Below are 22,069 nucleotides of genomic sequence, written 5' to 3' on the forward strand. Positions count from 1 at the left end.
GTATTGTTTGGTTTGGTTCACCAGTTTGTTTATCAGCCGCAGAGTCTATAAGAATGCAACAATAAACCCTTCTGTTTAACATCCTGTTCTGTGCTTTAATGTGGGTAGTTCTCTGTTGCTGATACAAGATTTGCTGCTAAAAATATTTTTATTTTTCACACCCTCTACTTAGGCTAGAGTTAACTTGCATCCTGTTTATGACTTATGTGTCGATAAACCCTCCAAATGAGAACTGCAACCTAAGTCAGCCCAAGTTATGGCCAGTAAAATTACACAGAAACAAGAATTTAAAACAAGGTGTTCTTCATGTGTGTGCAATGATTCTGTTGTGATCTAATCTAATTGGTCCTTGGTGGTAGTTCTCGTGTCTGTCTGACTATCAGCCTACTGTTTAATCTCTTCTATTTACTGTAATAATCAGAGCTTTGCTTGAAAGTGACTTTTTGAAAGTGTCATTCTCTCGAGTTCAGTAAAGAGGACTGCAACTGCGACGATAAAAGGGTTGGATTAAGGGAACATTTTCCAAATTAATTCCATGAATATATTTTGAGACACTGAAGGATACTGTTCCCCAACATCTCATGATGATCAGCAAATATTTTTTACAGAAAATAATATGGGAGCTGTGATTGTTTCCTCGGTTCTGTTTCTGAGCTGCAGTTCTGTGGAGTGTGGTAGCTGATTGTGCTCTCCTGCTTATTAAGTGTTGTAGAGTTTTTTTAGGCCACTCCCTCTCCACACAATTTGGGACAGACCCCAGTCTGGAAGAGAGGAAGTGGACTGAAATTGGGGGAAGAAATCAGCTTTCACTTTTGGCTTCAAAATATCAGTGTGTGTGAACAGGAATGGACTGTCCACGCTTATATACAGCTAATGATTACAATACCACACATCTGTCAGACACAGGTGACAACTCAATAGAGAGAGAGAGAGAGAGAGAGAGAGAGAGAATAGCTTTCTCAGGATGTGGTGAATGAGCCGGAGAGTTAATAGCAGTCTCTACCCTTCTCTGTATCAGTGAATCAGTCTGGTGTTGAAGATGTTGCTGTGTGTGTATCTACTCTACTGTTTGCTGCAGGTGAATTCAGGTGAGTTCTACAGAATGTTCCCTTTTGGTTAGGAACATTGCACTCTAAGGTTCCACTTAGGGTTGTAGGAAAGGTTTAAAGGAATGACCCCAGACTTTGATTTAGTTCAGTTTTCTGTTCCCAAAATGTTTGTAATTTAGAATATTTTCTGAATGTCACCTCAACCTGATTTTGAATAGTAATTTTGTATGCACCTTTTGTAAACATATTCTCTTAACCCTTTAATTGTTTTTTTTAACAAAAAATTGAAACATTGTTTTGGAATGTTCCCTGAACACAAAAGTTTCAATTATTCTGATTGTTTCCAAAACATCATTCTTAAGGTAAGAACAAAAATAACATTGAATATTAAAACCACAACCTCACCTCAACTGTATTTACACCGACACCTGAGCATTCCTAGAACATGAAGGTTCTTAAAAGGTTTATAATTTGAATCTTCTTAATGATTTCAGGACGTTTTTTTCAAGTTAGTAGTCCATCCACTAACGTCTTCCCAATCTTTATCTTTGTGCACCTTGGTGGAGATATGTTTAGTAAATAGTCTGTTAATTAGTTAATTCTGATAGTTCCTCTTAGTTTTCATTTCAACACCCCCCTCCAGATAGGCCCATTTGTTAAACAAAAAGAAAAAAGAAAAAAAAACATTATATTTCATTAACATTTGCTATGTTCTAAGTTTAATAACAACAAGAACTTAACCAAAAAACTGTGACAGTGTGGTGTTTACCACTGTGTTCATTGCCTCTTCTTTAACTGACTTCTTTAAGCACTTGGGAACTGAGGAGACCAGTAGCTGTAGCTTTGAAAATGAACTTTTTTCTGATTCTTGTTGCAGGATATCAGCTGCTCCATAGCTCGGGGCTCAGTTGTTTTTAGTGGGGGACAGGTCTGGACTTGTTTAGCTCCCGGAATATTTTACTATGAAGCTGTGTAGCATGTTCCTCAAATACTTTATCAGTATTGTCAGCGTTATGTACTTTGTCTTAATAAGCATTTTCTGTGTCTGACTTTAGATGATTCTTTGCCCAATCCTTTTGACTAGTTTGCTTTGGCATGTGTTTCCTGTGTTGTTGGACTGTCATTTTTCATACTATGGATTCTGAATTACTCCTCCTATTAAACTATATTTTTGCTTGAACTCGTCTGCTCCCATGTTTCCTAACATGAGGTTGTAGATCTAGTTGTATATTTTTATTATAGCTTTTGTTTGTTGAGCTGTGACAAAAACAAAAAATCTATCCATAAATTTATTTATCATTTCTTTTTTTTTTAATCAGCTACTTTTATCAAATCTCAAATATGAGTGGTGTGTAGTTAGTTCATCTATATCCCTGTGTTTTGTAGCCCAGCTTTGAGATGATAAAATTATTTGTGATAAAGCAGTGGTGAGACTGAACTTCTTTCCATTTGACTTTTATCAGGGAGCCATAGTTTGGACAGAGCGGCTCTGTCAGCTCAAGCAGAAAGAAGTTTAACCTTCTGAAAAATCAGTGTGTATTAATGAGTAATAGACAAACAAGCTTGAATTAATTTCACTTCTGTTCAGTGAACATTTATATATTTAGCCCTTTAATGAGCCAATAATTGTCACAAAGCAGATTTACTGAGATCCGTGTCCAAGGTTCTTTGAGACGTAGGTGACAACACAACACAAGTCTATGTTGAAAATCTAACACAACATCTGCTCATTTTTCTGCAGGTTGTGAGGTAGATCGAGGTCTGAAACCATCCATCAGTAAATCAGTTGGAGACTCTGTGGTGTTGCCCTGCTCCTGTAAAAACTCTGAGAGTAAATCAGACACAGTACAGTGGGGATATACAAAGACTTTCAGACAAGGTGATTACAAACCTGAAGTAATGGTGTTTCCAGAGGACGACAGACAGAGTCAGCGCTACAGAGGCAGAGTTCAGAGAAAGATCCAGAATCCTCCAGGATATTTATCTCTGATCATCTCTGACCTCACTGAAGAAGATGGAGGAACATATGTGTGTGGCGTCAATGGGAAGTTTGCTAGCGCTGTCACTCTTTATGTCAAAGGTAAATCTAATAGAAACACAGCATATGAAATACATCAATAGGTGAATGTGAGGATGTGCTCTGTCAATTATCATTGATTCCTTCTTCAACCAGGGGAACACTTTACATTAGAGGCTGTAATTCAGTTATAATATTAATAGGTTATTAGTCACCAATTGTTGATATCGTAGTTTACTGTTTATTAAGCAGTTGCTATGACACAGCAACAGATTACTCTGAAGTTCAGAGTTTTCTTTCTCATGAGTAGGGTTTGGCAAAGTTGGCATTAATTTGAGAAAATCATCTAGTGTCAAATTTCAGTTCAAGAGTATCACACAGTCAAGGCTGTGGTGAGTCGAAAGTGGTTCTGTGTGTGGTTACATTTCTCAAAACCTGATTCCTGTAAAACGTTGCACTTCTGTAGGGCAAAAAGCAGAACTGGCTACGGCAAAATCCTCTCACCTGACCAAACACTTTGAGGGGGTTAAGTGTGTCTCTGAGGAGGCTGAAGCAGCTTCTTGTCACATGTGAATGTGCTAATGGAAGGAATAACTTCCATAGCACTCTGTAATTAAACGGTTAAAAAGAATATAATCAGGCACATTACTAAACATGGAAAAAAAAAAAAAAACTTTTTCTACAAGTCTCTGAACTTTTAGAATACTTGTAAGAATTACTTATTTTCTCATTTTCACGTCTGTTTATTTTGCACTGTATAATTAACTTAAAAGCAATGTAACTCTGGAGAACTACTGTTCTCACAGTACAACAAACTCCACCCTCCTGTTTGTGTCTATTTTCATGTGGAATGATATGCTTAATTAAATTATTTTAGGATAATAATACTACATATTCCTTTAAACTCCCAATTATTAACATAATTCCTGTTTCCCACTCACTGTCCTTTCTTCTTTGTTTTAGTTTTATTTTAGAGCTTTCCTTTTAGATTTTTTTATTTGAAAAGTTTTACAGAGTTACAGTTTTGTTATACTATTTCCTGCCTTACTGTGGTTTGTGTCAAGTAAAACTGTCTTTAGTGCCTGATACTATCCTGCCAATGTACACTAATAGAAAAAAAATACAAAGAATAAAATATACAAAAAAACTCAAAGATTATTTCAGTGTGGGTTAATATTTTATAACAATAATTTAAGTTTCTTTAATCAAATTGAGTAGTTCTACCATGTCAATTGGAAGACATTGTTTAAAGTGTTTTGTCAAGTACAAAGTTGAAAAACAAATAGAAAACTCAGGAAAGGTAAAGAAACAAACCCTACATTTAGGAAAGTATTAATAATCAGTAAAATAATCAGTAATAAAGTTAGTTATTGTATAAATTGATCTGTACACTTATGTTCATTATCCAAATTAAGTGAAAAAAAAAGCTCTTGCTCTGTTGCATTGGTGCTTGCTTCCCATATCACTAGCAGTCTGTGTGTGTTATCAGGCTCAGACTGTGCACTGAGGATTGTGTTCCATCTTTTTCTGTCATGAGTTTTAGGTCTATACATTTTTGTTGTTTTCTTATTAACTTGGAAGGTGGTGCTTGCACGGTAATGACTCTATAAAGACTCATTGCTTATTATGCTCACTGGTGGCCACTGAAAGACAGATATCTACCTTGACTAAATGTTGTAAATTGCAGACTGTAGAGTGATGGTGATGATGTGTTTGTGTGAATCTGCAGTCTGCACTGAGCTGGTTAAAGGTGGGAACATATTCACCAAATCTCCAGGAGAGTCTGTACTGCTGCCCTGCCCCTGTCCCAGTGACTCCAACATCAAACCAAGGACAGTCAAATGGAGCTTCTCAAAGGAAGAAGGGAGTGAACAGACCCCAGTGTCTAATGATACAGGGTCCTACAGCGGCAGAGTCTGGACGTTCGATCAAGAAAAGTCCAGGAATTTCTCTCTCCTTGTCTCAGACCTGACTAAAGAGGACAGTGGGGAATATATCTGTACGGTTTATGAGGACAATCCACCAGGTGTCTATCTAGAGGTCAAAGGTCAGTCACTGAACTCATTATAGTGTCAAAAGTGTCATCATTTCTCTCATTGACTCAGCACCAAGGTTTGATGCAGAATCCTGCAGCCTGCTAATGTGGATAGAAGAAAAATTTTATAATCCCTTCAGCCAGATGGCTATAGGCCTACTTATACTGCTGCTAGCTGCTGTTAATGTCAACTGTGGGAAACTTTTATCACCAGGGTTGCATTGTGGCCTGCTAATACTGCTGCTAATACATCCACTGAGGGAACCTATCATTGTTGGTGTGTGATTCATACAGTGAATACAGTGAAACTTGTTGTTGCTCACTGGCTTTAAAAGTAATACAAAGACCATATCCTGAATGTTAAAACTGAGAAAGTATGTGTTATTATATGATGCCACAACATGTTCCAGAATGTCTGGAACAGGGCCATATTTATTACTCTGTTGTATTACCTCTACTTTGAACAAAATACTGTAAACATTTGGGAACTGACAAGACCAAGGGCTGTAGTTCTAAAAATGAAGAATTTTCCCATTCCAGCTTGAAATAGGATTTTCACTGTTTACCAGTCTGAGTCACTAATTAAGTTGTTTATTTGTTTCATGATATACCAGTTTTTTCAATGGGTGACAGGTCTAGACTAATTTAGCACTCATACTCATATACTAAAGAGCTGTGCTGTTGTACTCTGTGCAGATTGTGACTTGGCTTTGTCTTACTCAAATAAACAAGGAGTTCACTGAAAAAAACTTTGTCTGGATGGCAGCATGTTCCTCCAAAATATGTATATATTGTTCAGCATTAACAGTGCCTTCACAGATGTGACAGTAACCCATGCCATGTGCGGCATGGACGTTGGCCTTTGAACTGTATTTATAGCATGCCGAATGGTCCCTGTCTTCTATAATATGGAGGATGTAGCATCCTTAATTAAAAAAAAAAAAAAAAAAACAATATCTTGTTTTGATTTGGCAGATCACAGGCACTTTCCCACTTTATCTTATTCTATTTTAAATATCTTTGCAAGAAAATGGGACTGCACTTCAGTATCCCATTTATATATGGAATCATGTTTGACTTTGTGACATTTCATTTGTGGTTAAGAAGGTGCAGTGATTGATTCAGCAGTGATTTCCACTAATGCAGAGCCATCTGAGGGCTCGAAGATCACAGCCTGATAATACTGGCGTTGGGCTTTGTCCATTTTATATAGAGATTACTCCAGATTATTTGAACCTTATAGTGACATAATCTACTATTCACCAACATGTTCAAAAAACATACAAGTAAAATAAAGTCCATCACAAACATTAAGAAATGGCACTGGCACTGCACCAAGATGCAGGGAAAGGCTGCATGACATATTTTTCCAAAAATGTTTCAGTTCCTTAGTGCACCACCTTAGTGCTAGAGGAGACACTGGTGTTGCTGGCATCCAACTCAAAATAGGCACATCTTTTTAATCAGTTTCAACATCTGAAATATTGCCTATGTAGAATTTCTAATGAAAAACAGGGTTTAAATAATTTGCACCTACAGCATAGCTTTCTGTTTTTATTTACATCCCACCTTTTCTGACAGATTTGTAAGGATCGATGTAGCACAGAGAGCAGCACAACAAGCAGATGCTGACTGAACTTGTAACTGTAACTTGTTGTTTCAGGCTGCGCTCTGCTGGAGAATAAACAGACTGTAACCATCAGTAGATCTCCAGGAGACTCTGTTCTTCTGTCCTGCTCCTGCACTGAGCTGCAGGACAAACCTGAGACAGTGCAGTGGATAACACCACACCATGGAGATCTCCTCTCTACTGAACTCCCTCAGCGCTACAACGGCCGAGTTCAGACGTTTAACCAGAACTCTCCAGGAAATCTCTCTGTTCTGATCTCAGACCTGACTGAAGAGGATGGAGGAAGGTATTCATGCTGGATAAACCAGAACCAGTACCGCCACTTCAGACTCAGAGTGAGAGGTAAACATTCACACCATACAGGATATAGTCATGTGATGTATTTTGATGTTACACCTTTAATTCTTTTAAATCTGAATTTAATAAATCTGAAAATGTCATGACCTCAGAAATTAATTTTTTATTAAATGCTATATATATATATACAGCCCAAAAAGAGCTAATGTTTACAAATAAATATAGTTAAAATATTGTTTATGTTCCCTCAGGCTGCACACTGTCAGAACCTCAGGAGACAGTAATCAGTAAATACCCAGGAGACTCTGTTCTTCTGCCCTGCTCCTGCACCGACCCCAACATCAAACCTCTGAGTGTGAAATGGCAGCGTGTAGACTCAGGTGGGACTGAGGTGTCCAGTGGAACACCACTCTACACAGGTAGAGTCCATGTGTTTAATGAGACCCTACCAGCAAATCTCTCTCTACTGATCTCCGACCTGACGGAGCAGGACCAGGGCACATACAGATGTACAATCAACAACAAACAGTTCGTCAGCATCAAGCTCGAAGTTAGAGGTAAACTGACACTGATCTTTACAGTATTTAGATGTTCAACTTTACCTGATCATACACTGGTGTCACTGATCCCAAGAAACATTCATCAGGGGTTGGTTTTTCAAAATGTAATCGACTACATTAAAGCAGTCTTGTTTTTCATAACAGAGGGATTTTGATCCTGTTTGAATTATTTTCACTCATTAAATACACATTTTGTACAAAGTAAAATTAGATTTAATTAATTATAAAAAGCAAAAGCAAGAAACATCCATCCATCCACCTACGGTCACTTTTGAGTCAAAAATCAACCTACCAACGTGTGTTTTTGGACTGTGGGAGGACACTGGAGCACCCGGAGGAAACCCAGCAGGGAGAACACACTAACTCCTCACAGAAGCAAGAAACATTTTAGCGTATTTTGTTAGAGGTTTTAAAAACAGAATCATCCATCCATCCATTATCTGTAACCGCTTATCCAATTTAGGGTCGCGGGGGGTCCAGAGCCTACCTGGAATCATCGGGCGCAAGGCGGGAATACACCCTGGAGGGGACGCCAGTCCTTCACAGGGCAACACAGACACACACACATTCACTCACACACTCACACCTACGGACACTTTCGAGTCGCCAATCCACCTGCAACGTGTGTTTTTGGACTGTGGGAGGAAACCAGAGCACCCGGAGGAAACCCAGCAGGGAGAACACACCAACTCCTCACAGAAGCAAGAAACATTTTAGCGTATTTTGTTAGAGGTTTTAAAAACAGAATCAGTTCTGCAAAAATATCTAAATCGTGTTAAAATATATTTTGTACAGCAGAGGGCCAAATAGAGGGTTTATATAAACACAGAAAACCCAGATCTAGAAATCTTGACCCTGTGATATCAAGATTAATTTTATCCAGTGGAAAAACTGTTCTATATTTTAAGTCAATACTTTGTAGCCTTAGCATTGAGCTTAAGATTAATCAGATAAGTCAAAGAAATGTTGTAGTAAATGTTCTTGGTTTGAATGACAGTACCATCATAAACAGTTTTCTGTGTTTACCCATTCTAGGCTGGTTCTCAGTTAAAATGAATTTTGCCCCCGCTAACACCCAGAGGAAACATGCTGAATTCTTGCAGCGTGTTTAAACATGTTGGAACGTTTTCTTTGTTCTCTAAATACTGTAAATTCTTTCACACCACTGACAAGCTCAGCTTGAGCAAATCTGAAACACAATGTTTCATTAACTGTAAGAGCGCAGATGATTAACAGCTACAGTACAGATATATTCATAAACAGCTCTAAAAAGCCAAGCAGTGTAATTATAGCATATTTATTTTTCTGCAGGCTGCGCACTGTCAGAACCTCAGGAGAAGGAGATCAGTAAATACCCAGGAGACTCTGTTCTCCTACCCTGCTCCTGCACCGACCCCAACACCAAACCTCTGAGTGTGAAATGGCAGCGTGTAGACTCAGGTGGGACTGAGGTGTCCAGTGGAACCCCACTCTACACAGGTAGAGTCCATATGTTTAATGAAGATCTTCCAACAAATCTCTCTCTACTGATCTCCAACCTGATGGAGCAGGACCAGGGCACATACAGATGTACAATCCACAACAACCAGTCCATCAGCATCACACTCAACTTTAGAGGTAAAGTGACACACTTGTTCAATTGCCACTATAGCGTCCAGAATGTTGCTGAACCCAGAATGACACAAGTCTCATGTTTCTTCTGATCTGTTTAAATGTCTATCAACATAAAAAATATTTGTTTGTCACAGTGAGTGATAAATACATATAAAAACAAATGAGAATATCTAAGCAAATCTACATTTTTATTATATATCATTTAGCAGCAGTGGTTATGGAGTTTGTTTTATTTTTTTATTTAAGTGGACTGGGAATGGTAAAGTTATCTAGGATTTTAGTTCACAGCAGAAATGTATTATTTTATGCACAACGAACAGATACAAAATAAAACAGGAAGATTAGTTTTTCACAATTGTATAAACTGCCAGTCAATATTCTTTTATTAATATTGACCTTTTTCATGATAATATTGTAAATCTACCCTAAAGCCATACATATTATTTTTCATGCATTGTATTATATATTTGTCATTTGTGGAGAGTGATCATGGGGATCAGAAACAAACTTCATGAGGGTTTTCTAAGGATATGTATAAAAATATTAACAATTGCCTGTCAACTTCAGGTATTGTTTTAACGATACATCTACTTTTACATATGCTGGCACAACTGAAACTTAGCTCCAAAATGTTATCTTTTCAGAAGTTTGGGGGTAGGGGGTAGGGTGGGGGATCATTAATATGAAAATATTCAAACCTAAGTATTGTTTACTGTTACTCTGATGAGGGATACATTTATACATTTTTATTAAACTAGAGCAAATCTCATCATCTATTTACAAAAAAACAAATTTAATATGGATGTTACATTTTCCCATGTTTTTATTTGTTTTAATGATCAACAAGTCAGTAACAAATGTAATAACATTACAACATGCTTTTGATTCTCAAGATAAAATACACATCACGAACCACTTTTACAAACCATCGTTTATGTTCTGCAGGTTCCTCAAGAAGTGGCTCCTCTCCCCTGAGGAACTGGAAGCCTGTCTTCATCATTGTGGTCTTTCTGTTATTGCTCTAAGTTACTATAGTTCATCAGAAAATTTTATTGGTTTCCACAGGCAAAAAATGCCTAAAGTAAAAAATTTCTTTTTTACTTTATCTTATATTTTGCTTTTATACTGCACCTCAAAACTTAATATAATAATTCAATTAAAAATATATTCAGTGAATGAAACCATGGAGTAGGCGCCAGTTCATCACTGGGCACTTACTCACACACTCACAACAGTGGAAAATTTCCATTAGCAGTGAAGAACAGACCAGTGTCTAATGATACAGAGTCCAGATTTTGGAAGTCAGACAACCAGAAATTCCTTTCTCCTCATCTCAGACCTGAGAGGACACTGGAGAAAATTACTGCACTGTCTATAAGTACAACACATCAACTTTCCGAATACTGGCCAGAGGTCAATCACTCAACTCCATATAGTTTCATGAGTAATTATAAACATGCCCATTAATATATTCCTGAACTTGATAAAATATGCTGGCTTTTTTAATCACTCATTTGTTTATTTTTTTACATTCATATATATTTTTTAATATGCATAAATATGCTAAAATTCAAATATACACATACTGTGTAGTAACAATAGAAAAAATTTTGTAAAATATTTTTAAGTGATCATCAGACAAAATATCTATTTACAGTATAATACAAGTTCCATCCATCCATCCATTATCTGTAACCACTTATCCAATTTAGGGTCGCGGGGGGTCCAGAGCCTACCTGGAATCATTGGGCGCAAGGCGGGAATACACCCTGGAGGGGGCGCCAGTCCTTCACAGGGCAACACAGACACACACACATTCATAATACAAGTTAAATTACTTAAAATATAAGTTTACTTTTATGACAGCATTTTTTGTTAGTTTATTCAAATTTAAATGCAAATTTAAAAATCTCAGTTCAGTTATTAGTTTTCAGTTATTTTCCAGTTTGAATGTATATTACCTTACCAGATCTCTAGTTTACCTACAGTGCTCACCAAGATGAGTGTACTTCTGAAAATATTGGAACAGAAAGCAGTTAAGGCATTTAAAGCATTCATTCTGATATGACTCTGCACTTTCTTCTCCCAGAATACTGCCTTGATAGACAGCATTGCACTTCATTAGACAAAGGCCCTCTCTGTTCCTCCTGTTCGGTTTCTCTCCTCTCCTCTCTTCTAGTCTCTTTTTCTCCATCTCTACTTATCATGAAACACCTTCCCTTTATTATCCCACCCCTTCCCTTTATCACCCCACTCTATCCTTGTGCTGGCCACCACTCCCTGCCTCAAACTTTCCAGCTCGCACCAACTCCACAGATGCTGTGGTGGAGAAACACTCAGACCATTCATATCCCAACCCCTCCCTTTGTGACCATGCTAACTAGACAGCTTGCATACACTTGTGGACATTTGTCCCAATCTCTCCAATTTACATCTGTGCCATACCCAGCTTCTAAATTTACAGCTCATGCTTTCTCATTTTATGTTCTTCTCTGGACCATGGTCCCAAACACTCTCCTGGCCACGTTGCTCTCACTTTCCAACTTTCCAGCTTGTGCTTTCTCTTTTTAGGTGGTGCTGTGGACGTTCATGCCACCCACTCCCTAGTCTCTGACTTTGTAGAGACTCATCCTCTTTTCCGGTACTGCCTTGGACATTTGTCCCAATACCCTACCTTTTGCGGCTGCACCCACCCTGCCTCCAGCTTTGCAGCTTGCATTCTCTCCTTAGAAACTTCTGCAGACCTTCATCCCAATCCCTTCCCCTTCACAACTACACAGCTCCATGCGTCTACTGTACAGTGCACACTCTCCTGCTGTGGATCTTTGTCCCTGCCTCTCCCCTTTAAAGTTACACCACTCCCAGCCTCAGCTTTGCAGCTCACACTTTCTCCTACCACGTAAATCTCATACTCTCTCCCCCAGCTGCTGTGGGCCTTCAACCTGACATCTTCCCGTTGAAGGCACACAGCTCCCAGCCCCTAAATTCCAGCTCATGCTCTTTTCTCAGGCAGTAACCTGGACCAACCTCTTGCCCAGTGTTCCAGGCACTTGACAACACCTCTTACCTGAATTTCATACTCATTATCATTTCACACTCTTGTGCCCCCTCCTCCAACACCTGCCTTATGCCATCTAGGGATCTCTGTCATCCTTGAGTCGACTTTCGAACCTGCCACCATGCTCGAGCTTCTCAACACCATTCAGATTCTGTCTTTTTCAGAGTTCGCTCCCATGTGACTGCTTCCCCTCTCTCTTGTTATTCCTGTGGCTACCATTTTAGGCTTCTTATTTGCCACGCCCGTCTTCCCTCTAGATCATCAATTTCCCACTTCCTCCTTCTACTTTCCCTTTATGCTGAAACAGCACCTTTATGGCATACCTACCAACTGAGGACATCTCAATTTAATTAATGTCGCCCCCTTATTACGTTCAGTGGGTTTCATTTCAGCTACTGATCCATTTCCTGCTACACCAATGATCTCATCAGTCTTTTGAAAAACTCTAATGGCTCTATCACTTTGCACAATTGTTACCCCTTTGAATTACCCAGTCACTAACAGTCCTATCATCATCACAAATAAATTAAGGAGATTCAGTTTACTCAATCTAATGCTATCCCTCTATGGGCTCACATTGCACTTAGTCATGCACCAGTTTATTAAAGGCAATTCATTCATGGACTCACTAACCCCCTTTTCACTCACCTACTTATGATCCAAGACATGAATCAAACCCTCGATCAAAGGACCACTTAATCTTGACCATTCTGCAGCACTCATTCTGCAGCACTCTGCAGAGCCACCCTGAACTCCTGCCCAAAAAATAGATGTGAGTTCACCTCCCCAATTCAGCCTTTGAAAGTGTGGAGGGCATCTCCAATTTTTTCCCTGTGGAGATGTTGTTGTTTCATTGTTAAAATGTCATTTTAAATACGATTATATTTCTATTTCTGTTTGTCAGAGTGGAATGATTCTTAAGAATGTTTTGTATAAGCATATGATTCTGAACACATTCCAATGTGTATAAGATGATGAGAATAAAACAAGTTTGATTTCATTCACTAGAAATGAATGTTGATTTTTCCAAAGACTTTGGGGATTAGGCCATAAATACCACAATGACCAGATGTCCTGCTATTAAAAAAAAACATTAAACATAAACGTTTTAAACCTAAATGATGTCTTTCTGAGTTTTATTGGGGGATGTTGTCCTGGTCTACAAAGAGAGAAATTAAACATGTTTGATAAGTTTGTTGTTTCACAGCATGTCAATTTTTTATCAATTTGAGTGTCTCTCTCTCTCTCTCTGTGTGTGTGTGTGTACAGTATGTGTAACAAAGACTAGAACAAAAGGAGTATGCTGTTGAGATATCTTCCTTAGGCTCACACCTACTTGTGTTTTGTTTATGTTCTATTTTCATTCTCTTCTATTCATTTTAAAATTTTCTTCAAATATATCCAAGTGCTGCATGTTTGCATCCTCTGCTAATGTCAACTGAGGGAACCTGTTGCTATTGCTGCTCCCTGTTGGCTTGCAGCTTTTTAATAATAGTGCTACTAGAAACTAAAGTCTGAAACTTGTGCCAGGGATGAATATTTTACAGAGACATAAATACAGCAACACTACTTCTATACATGGTAACTCTCTGAGAAAAATTCATATTGTTTATGTGGTGAAGGACCTTGTGTGTCTGTGTGTCTGTGTGTCTGTGTGTGTGTGTATGTGTGTGTGTGTGTGTGTGCTGAGAGAGAGAGAGAGAAAGAGAGAGGGTGTGTGTGTGTGAGAGAGAGAGAGAGAGAGAGAGAGAGAGAGAGAGAGAGAGAGAGAGAGAGAGAGAGAGAGAGAGAGAGAGAAAGAGAGCGAGAGAGAGAGAGAGTATCAGTCTGGTGTTGAAGATGTTGCTGTGTGTGTATCTACTCTACTGTTTGCTGCAGGGGAATTCAGGTGAGTTCTACAGTAACTCTGAGGTGTTCTTCATAGAAACAGTGTCCACTTTTACTGCAGTGAACTGGATAGAACATGTAGGAAGATTTATTTTTTGGTTTACTATTATAATTACTTTTATTAGTGTCTTTTTATGTTCCTCCTTCTAAGTCCTGTACTGCATCCTGATCTCATTCTTGGGTGAAACTGATAAAAGCTTGTTGAATGTTGTTGCACTACACTGTGTCAAATTTATACATTTTAAATGTATATTTGTCTCAGATAATTAAATGGGAGCCACCAGAATATATGGAGAAAAGTGAAAGAAATAAACAAGAAAAATAGCATTCCACTGTTGCTCCCATTTCTGATTACATACATACTAATTTTATCTATTTGTTGTTGTTTCAAACTGCTTATTGGGTTCAGTGTTGCATTGTATCCAGAGCCTACTCAGAATCACTGGGCACAAAGCAGGTACACACACTGGGTGCAGCGACAGTCCACCACAGGGCATCACGCACTCAGCCTCATACACATTAAAATGAATGGACACTCATGTAATCCACTTACAAACACGTGTGTTTGGATTTTACTGCCATATGTAAAAAAGCTCTGGGGAAGCTCTTGCTAAAAAGTAGAAACCCATTTGAAATCTTCTACTAAAAAACATTTATTCCAGCTTTTGGTTCATAAACACAGAGACAGTGTTGTTGCATGTTCCAGATAACCATACGAAAATGTTTTTTAATAGTTTCATTTATATTGAATAAAGGGGCAGTTAATAGTTTCACTGGGAAATAATTCATCAAAACACAATAACATTTCTGGTGGAGTTCCACAAGGTTTGATTTTGGGGCCTTCATTGTTTCCTTTAGACACATTACCCATACATAATATCATCCAGCAACATAAAAAGCAAGTATACATTGAAAAACAGGTTGTTGAAATTTATCCTCAAGAAAAGCTGATTTGTGCGAGACTAGGTTCCATTGTGTCATAAAAAATTCAGTATAATAAAAGTTGGTATAAAATTATATTAGTTTTATTTCTGATGTAAACGGCGACTACAGAAGCTGTTTATCATTTTAAAAAACACTGCTAAAGTGAACTGTCCTGTGAAGGACTGGTGCCCCCTCCAGGGTGTATTCTTGCCTTATGCCCAATGATTCCAGGTAGGCTCTTGACCCACCGCGGTTACAGATAATGAATGAATGAATGAATGAATGATAAAGTGAACTGTGGTACTCTGTTCAATTCATCAGTGGAGCTCACTACAGAGTTTAGAAAAATTATTTTAATCAAGCTTCGATAAATGTAAACTTATTATATATTTTTATAATATTACTTATCTATAATGGGATCTATATTTTTTATCTTCAAATACTGTTTACGGTCCAACTTGATATTAAGTGTCTCTAATAATTGTGTGTTACACATGAACAATGTATGCAACAACAATATAACTACTGATGAATTAGTACCTGTTACAGATGGATTACAGTAGTAAAGCTTATGTAACTACATATGTGTATCAACTTCAGTTTTGCCTTTTGTAATTATACAAATTATACATATCTTCAGAGTTGTAACAGCATATTCTTTTTCATGTAATTACACACATGTAATAACATGTGTAATTACATTTGTAATCAGACAGGAACAAGATTTTTTGTTTTAAAAGCCTTTTCTGGCAGGTGTGTATTAATGTACATTAGGAGATTACACTGGATTTTCCCTAGTTTCTAACATTTAGCTAATATTTATGTTAGTGTTGAGACGTTGTAACCAGTTTCAGTTTTAAACCTTTCTGCAATTGTGATAGTTAAGTGGATGATTTCACAGTGTAGCATTTATGAAAGTATTTATTCTTTACTTACATTTTAATCATATATGTTAAGATTATATAAAAGGTAAAAGTAAATATAGAAACAGAATTTTGTGCAAGTTACCCGATAGCGCTGTGGTTTGGAGCCCAGTTTGAGGTGATAAGACTATTTGTGATAAAGCAGCAGTCAAACTGAATTTATGTTCATGAGAAAGCTGCAGTTGTTTGGACAGAACTTATCTGTTGATTTGAGCAGCAACAAAGTTTCCCCTTCTGCAGAAATAATGGGTTATTACAGAGAAATACACAAGTTTTAAAATATTTTACAGAAACAAACTTTTTTTTTTTTGATACTTTAAATAAACTCTTTTTACTCTGTTAAACAGTTTTATCCACTTGCTGTTAAAGTCAATAGTAGTTTTTTTCTGTTCTCTGTGCTCTCAGTTGTTTGGGTTGTTGATATGATTCTGGTGAATCACACACAGCTCTACACTGCACAACAAATTCACCAGTGTTAAATCAACGCTATTAGTGTTAAATTAACAGGGTAAGTGTAATAATTTAACTCCCTCAGTGTTAAGTTAAAACTAATAGTGTTGATTTAACACTGGTGAATTTTCTGTGTGACGTCCAGGTTTGGTGATTTACAGCTGGACTGAGACTGAGCTGGAGCTGAAAGAGTTAAAGACTGTAACACAACTTCTGTTCATTTTTCTGCAGGTTGTGCGGTAGATCAAGGTCTGAAACCAGACATCACTAAATCAGTTGGAGACTCTGTAGTGCTGCCCTGCTCCTGTAAAAACTCAGGGAATAAATCAGACACAGTACAGTGGGGATATACAAAAAGTTTCAGGACAGGGAATTACACACCTCAAGATGTGGTGTTTCCAGAGGACCACAGTCAGAATCAGCGCTACAGAGGCAGAATTCAGAGAGTAAACCTGAATACAGCAGATTTATCTTTGAACATCTCTGCCCTCACTGAAGAAGATGAAGGAACATACCTCTGTGGAGTCGATGGGGAATTTTCCAGCGCCGTCACTCTTCATGTCAAAGGTAAATCTAAATAGCATGTGTTTAGGCCAATATTGTTCAACAATATTCAATCCAATAAATATTCTTTAGACTGTACCTGCTATGGTTTCATTCCCACTCTCTATGCTCTGTTTTTTCTGTAAATTGTCTTCACTTCTTTCTTCCACTTGTGGAATGTATAGAATGTTGGCTGAAGTTTAACTCGTCTAAGTGTTTATTCACTTTTGAATTCCTACAGAAACTCACTTGTAACATGAGCTGTTTAGTTTTGCAGCACTTTGCTATTACTCAGCTGTTATTACCACACAGCAATCAACAGAAAACCACTTATTACAATAATTGATGTCCAAAGCTAAAAAGTGAGCTAATCTGGCTAAAGTTAGCAGGTGCTACCACTTGCTTTTGTTCATCAATAACTCTCAAAAACCTCATTATAACACTTAGTCGTCAACAAAAATTGTAACTCTGGCCATTTCATCTACACAACAACCAGTGACTGGCTATTTTGGCTAAAGTTAGCAGCCACAAAACCCTGGCTCACTGCTCTGTAAGCCTCAAAAATCTGATTATAACATTTTTATCAACAAAACTCATCATTCAACTGCATCTCATGAAAAAAGGAAATAAGATAATTACTAATCCAACATGCGTGCTCATTTCTGTTTCAGCTCACTCTACAGAGTAAAGTCATTCCTCTATTAACTCTTGAACCGCCACTCTCACTCTCTCTCCTCCTTGCTCTCTCTACCATAATGGTGTACTGAAAACTGATGTGAACAGAGGACTGAACAGTGTGGTGTAAATCAGTGAGGGATGTTAATATGTTGTAGACTGTAGAGTGATGGTGATGATGTGTTTGTGTAGATCCAGGCTGCACTGAGCTGGTTCCTGGTAAGAACTTATTTCCCGGATCTCCAGGAGAGTCTGTACTGCTGCCCTGCCCCTGTCCCAGGTATTCAAGAGTCCAACCAAAGAGAGTCACATGGAGCTTCTCTAAGGTGTGTAGTGACAAAGAGACCCCAGTGTCTAATGACACAGGGCCCTACAGCAGAAGAGTCTCAACATTTGATCAAGTAAACTCCAGGAATTTCTCTCTCCTCATCTCAGACCTGACTAAAGAGGACAATGGAAATTACTACTGTACAGTCTACGAGGACAATCCATCAGTTGTCATCCTATTTGTTAAAGGTCAGTGGTTAACTCATCACAAAGTTTTATCAGTTCTCTCACTGATGTAGCACCAAGGTTTAATCCAGAATTCTCTCTGGAAAAGGAGACACATCTGCTGTAATTACTGCTTTTTAAATTGCTGTTGCCTGGTTGTTAATGACCTACTCATAATACTGCTTCCAGCTGATCATATTAACCAACTGAGCCTTGTGTCATCACTGCTATCTGATGGTTAACAGTCTGCAAATACTTCTGCTATCCTCAGTCAAGGGAGCCATATATCATAGCTGCTATACTGTGGTTAGTGGCTGGCTAATGCTTTCACTAGCTGCTGCTAATATCGATTAGCGGAGCATTTCATCATGCCTGCTGCTTGGTGGCCAGTGGACTGCTAGTACTGGGAACTGGGAACTGTAAAGGTGAAGTGCTCTGGTGCAATGTGCCATAGTTTCAGACTTCAAACAATTCATAAAGCTGTGAAATGTTAGCGGACTGATCTCGGTGTCCGCATATTTATAACTGAAACAGCTTAACACGTGTCTTTTGTAAAAGTATGAGAACTCAGTGGTTGGTTTGTTGTTACAGGCTGCGCTCTGCTGGAGAATAAACAGACTGTAACCATCAGTAGATCTCCAGGAGACTCTGTTCTTCTGTCCTGCTCCTGCACTGAGCTGCAGGACAAACCTGAGACAGTGCAGTGGATAACACCACACCATGGAGATCTCCTCTCTACTGAACTCCCTCAGCGCTACAACGGCCGAGTTCAGACGTTTAACCAGAACTCTCCAGGAAATCTCTCTGTTCTGATCTCAGACCTGACTGAAGAGGATGGAGGAAGGTATTCATGCTGGATAAACCAGAACCAGTACCGCCACTTCAGCCTCAGTGTGAGAGGTACACTACTGGATGCCTTTCACACATCACATTCTCACCATATACCATGTATATTACCTGCAGCATTACAGATTGGCCAACACATCTGGGTCTGTTCAGATTTCAACCTTGGGCAATGCACAGCCTCTACAGATCATATCACTTTCCTCTTGTGATCTAAATCTGTCAAATATTACAACACTTTCTACAATTCCAATAAACACTTACATCAAACAAAGAGGCAGTCTTTAGGGGAGCCCAAGATGAGGAGTATGCATAGGAAGAAACCATGAGCAGAAACTCAGGGCAAAGGCAAAAGTGTAGGGAGACCCGCTAGGTGATATAGTGGGAGAAAGCCAACAAGGCATTAACTTTTAAATGATCTGTTTGTGGAGTCATAGCCAGTGTTAATTTTTTTAAAATGTCAATGCTCTCAAATTTACACTGGTGCCCTTGCACAGTCACTGACTACATTACTACAGAAATACTCACATATAAAACCCTTAAGATAAATCCAAAATTGATATCTACTTAGAGTTTATTGGACTGTACTAAAAGTAGATTGGAAAGTAGCATCCCAGGGCGGCACGGTGGTGCAGCAGGTAGTGTCTCTGTCACAGCTTTAAGGTTCTGGAGGTTGTGAGTTTGAATCCCACTCCAGGTGACTGTCTGTGAGGAGTGTGGTGTGTTCTCCCTGTGTCTGCGTGGGTTTCCTCCGGCTGACTGTCTGTGAGGAGTGTAGTGTGTTCTCCCTGTGTCTGCGTGGGTTTCCTCCGGCTGACTGTCTGTGAGGAGTGTGGTGTGTTCTCCCTGTGTCTGTGTGGGTTTCCTCCGGCTGACTGTCTGTGAGGAGTGTGGTGTGTTCTCCCTGTGTCTGCGTGGGTTTCCTCTGGGTGACTGTCTGTGAGGAGTGTGGTGTGTTCTCCCTGTATCTGTGTGGGTTTCCTCCATGTGACTGTCTGTGAAGAGTGTGGTGTGTTCTCCCTGTGTCTGCGTGGGTTTCCTCCGGGTGACTGTCTGTGAAGAGTGTGGTGTGTTCTCTCTGTGTCTGTGTGGATTTCCTCCGGGCAAATGTCTATGAGGTGCATGGTGTGTTCTCCCTGTGTCTGCATGGGTTGCCTCCAGGTGGCTGTCTGTGAGGAGTGTGGGGTGTGGACATTCCCTTTAAAGTGAGATTTGAAAATTGGTCCCTGAGCTCCAGTCCTAAAGAGTGCTGACTACATGCCAATCATTTACATAATAATTCCCTTGATGGAAGCTTAAGTTGGGGATGCTACATTCATTCATTGTCTTTAACCCTTATCCAGTTCAGGGCGGTGGTGGGTTCGGAGCTTACCCGGAATCAATAAGCGCAAGGCAGAAACACACCCTGGAGGGGGCGCCAGTCCTTCACAGGGTGACACACACTCACATATTCACTCACACCTATGGACACTTTTGAGTCGCTAATCCACCTACCAATGTGTGTTTTTGGAGCGTTGGAGGAAACCGGAGCACCCAGAGGAAACCCACACAGACACAGGGAGAACACAGGGAGTTTAGTTTTGTAGCACTTTTGCTCTGTGTTTACTTTCATGCTGGCTTAGGGTTAGGGCTCTCCTGAACTTAGAGAGGCCTCCTACCTCAATAATCTGAAACAGCCAAAGTCAATATTAATCACTTATTAATATTGCAGTATTGCAATAATTTTCAATATTTAAAGTCTCACTCTTTGCTGTTTCTCTGCCGTGAAAGTAGAGTGCAGATAGAAAGTATGCCAAGCATACATTTTTATACACATTAACTGTGGATTCATAAACACATTAAAGTAGTTAATCGACTTGAGAGCAGCAAATGGTGATGAAACATTGTCTTAAACTGCAGTGTTTTAGCAAATTATCGACAGTTTGCAGCACTGTTCACTAAGATCAATTTAGACAGAAATTAAAGCTGCATTTACATGAATGAGCATCAGCAACAATTTCCATTTTATTGTTTTATTTTCAGCTTTAGGCACTTTGGGAATAAAGGCCCAAGTTGTTAATTCACGAAAAATCAGATGGAGATTTAGTTGCTCTTGGTCTGCTCTGAATTATGTCTGTGGAACATCTGTAACATCTGCTTTTACTTATGATCAAAGGAGACATCATTTCTCTTGTTAAAAATGTCATAATTATAGTGAAAGGTGTGTGTCTGTGTGTTCAACAGAGCCTGTAGAGTTCTGTGTGAGGAATCCTGGAGAACTGTGAGTCGCCCTCCAGTGGACAGAGAGAAAACCTGAGAATCAGAACTGATGGAGAATTCAAAGTGATGGTAGAAAACCAGAAGAGTGTTATTTTACACTTTTACCTTCTTTACCTTCCACTGTTCTCAGGTGTTCTGTGTGGGAGAGTTTACATGACTTTATTTCAATTTAGATCAGTTCTGTTCTCTGCTCTGTTTTTAAAGTCTGTTGGATTTGTTTTTCTTTGTTGTTTATTGTTTAATAAAGTAATAAAGTCACTCAGAGTCATGTGGTGTTTCTGTATTTTACTGAAATCTTCACCTCCTTCTTCATCTTCTGTTTCACTGCTTTTACTCAGTGAATAAAACAGATCTCTGCACTCAGCTCTAAACTCTACAGCGAATACTGCGCCCTACAGACACAGAAAAACCTGTCAGGTGCAGCTCTCAGCCTGTCCACCAGAGGTCCTCCTCCCCTGAATATTAACCACTGTCCCAGCACTGGTTCAGTCTCACACACCTGTCTCCTATTGTCCCTCATCAGCTTCCATCCAAAGTCCTCTCCTTCACTCCAAGAATGTAAGATCTAACATACTTAGATAAACACTCTTAGTGAAACGGGTTTTACACCAGACACCAGCTGGAGAACCCTCTCAGTGCTATCTAGAACTGTTTACACTGGGTTCTAGAGTCCCAGAGAAGACTTTTGCACTTTCGGCTCTTAGTAAAATATCTAGAACGTTTACTGAAGAACCCTTAAAGGACTCTGTTTAGTGACAGAGGAACGTGTGTAAACTCCTGAAGATCTGAGAGTGTCACACTGTGGATTCTATG

General features: G+C 38.9%; 2 protein-coding genes across 2 annotated transcripts; both read left to right on the forward strand.

Annotated features, from left to right (window-relative positions):
- The first annotated feature begins 966 nt into the window (after positions 1-966).
- On the forward strand, positions 967-10,793 carry LOC136696815 (polymeric immunoglobulin receptor-like). Its single transcript, XM_066671511.1, has 7 exons — positions 967-1,088; positions 2,791-3,129; positions 4,796-5,113; positions 6,765-7,073; positions 7,280-7,585; positions 8,900-9,205; positions 10,148-10,793. Exons 1-7 carry the CDS (start codon positions 1,040-1,042, stop codon positions 10,225-10,227), a joined length of 1,707 nt encoding a protein of 568 aa, XP_066527608.1. The 5' UTR covers positions 967-1,039; the 3' UTR covers positions 10,228-10,793.
- A 3,274-nt stretch (positions 10,794-14,067) lies between these two features.
- On the forward strand, positions 14,068-21,441 carry LOC136696821 (polymeric immunoglobulin receptor-like). The gene is made up of 5 exons (XM_066671520.1): positions 14,068-14,148; positions 16,676-17,011; positions 17,855-18,178; positions 18,746-19,054; positions 21,221-21,441. Exons 1-5 carry the CDS (start codon positions 14,100-14,102, stop codon positions 21,259-21,261), a joined length of 1,059 nt encoding a protein of 352 aa, XP_066527617.1. The 5' UTR covers positions 14,068-14,099; the 3' UTR covers positions 21,262-21,441.
- Positions 21,442-22,069: the final 628 nt, after the last annotated feature.

The sequence above is a fragment of the Hoplias malabaricus genome, chromosome 5, assembly GCF_029633855.1.
Source record: "Hoplias malabaricus isolate fHopMal1 chromosome 5, fHopMal1.hap1, whole genome shotgun sequence".
Taxonomy (NCBI): domain Eukaryota; kingdom Metazoa; phylum Chordata; class Actinopteri; order Characiformes; family Erythrinidae; genus Hoplias; species Hoplias malabaricus.

What these genes read in the sequence shown, in the direction of transcription:
- LOC136696815 (XM_066671511.1), top strand. Translation starts at nt 1,040, where the DNA reads ATGTTGCTGTGTGTGTATCTACTCTACTGTTTGCTGCAGGTGAATTCA. An exon ending in TTTGCTGCAGGTGAATTCAG is followed by an intron (nt 1,089 to 2,790) that starts GTGAGTTCTACA and finishes ATTTTTCTGCAG; the next exon opens with GTTGTGAGGTAGATCGAGGT. An exon ending in TGTCACTCTTTATGTCAAAG is followed by an intron (nt 3,130 to 4,795) that starts GTAAATCTAATA and finishes GTGAATCTGCAG; the next exon opens with TCTGCACTGAGCTGGTTAAA.
- LOC136696821 (XM_066671520.1), top strand. Translation starts at nt 14,100, where the DNA reads ATGTTGCTGTGTGTGTATCTACTCTACTGTTTGCTGCAGGGGAATTCA. An exon ending in TTTGCTGCAGGGGAATTCAG is followed by an intron (nt 14,149 to 16,675) that starts GTGAGTTCTACA and finishes ATTTTTCTGCAG; the next exon opens with GTTGTGCGGTAGATCAAGGT. An exon ending in CTTCAGCCTCAGTGTGAGAG is followed by an intron (nt 19,055 to 21,220) that starts GTACACTACTGG and finishes TGTGTTCAACAG; the next exon opens with AGCCTGTAGAGTTCTGTGTG.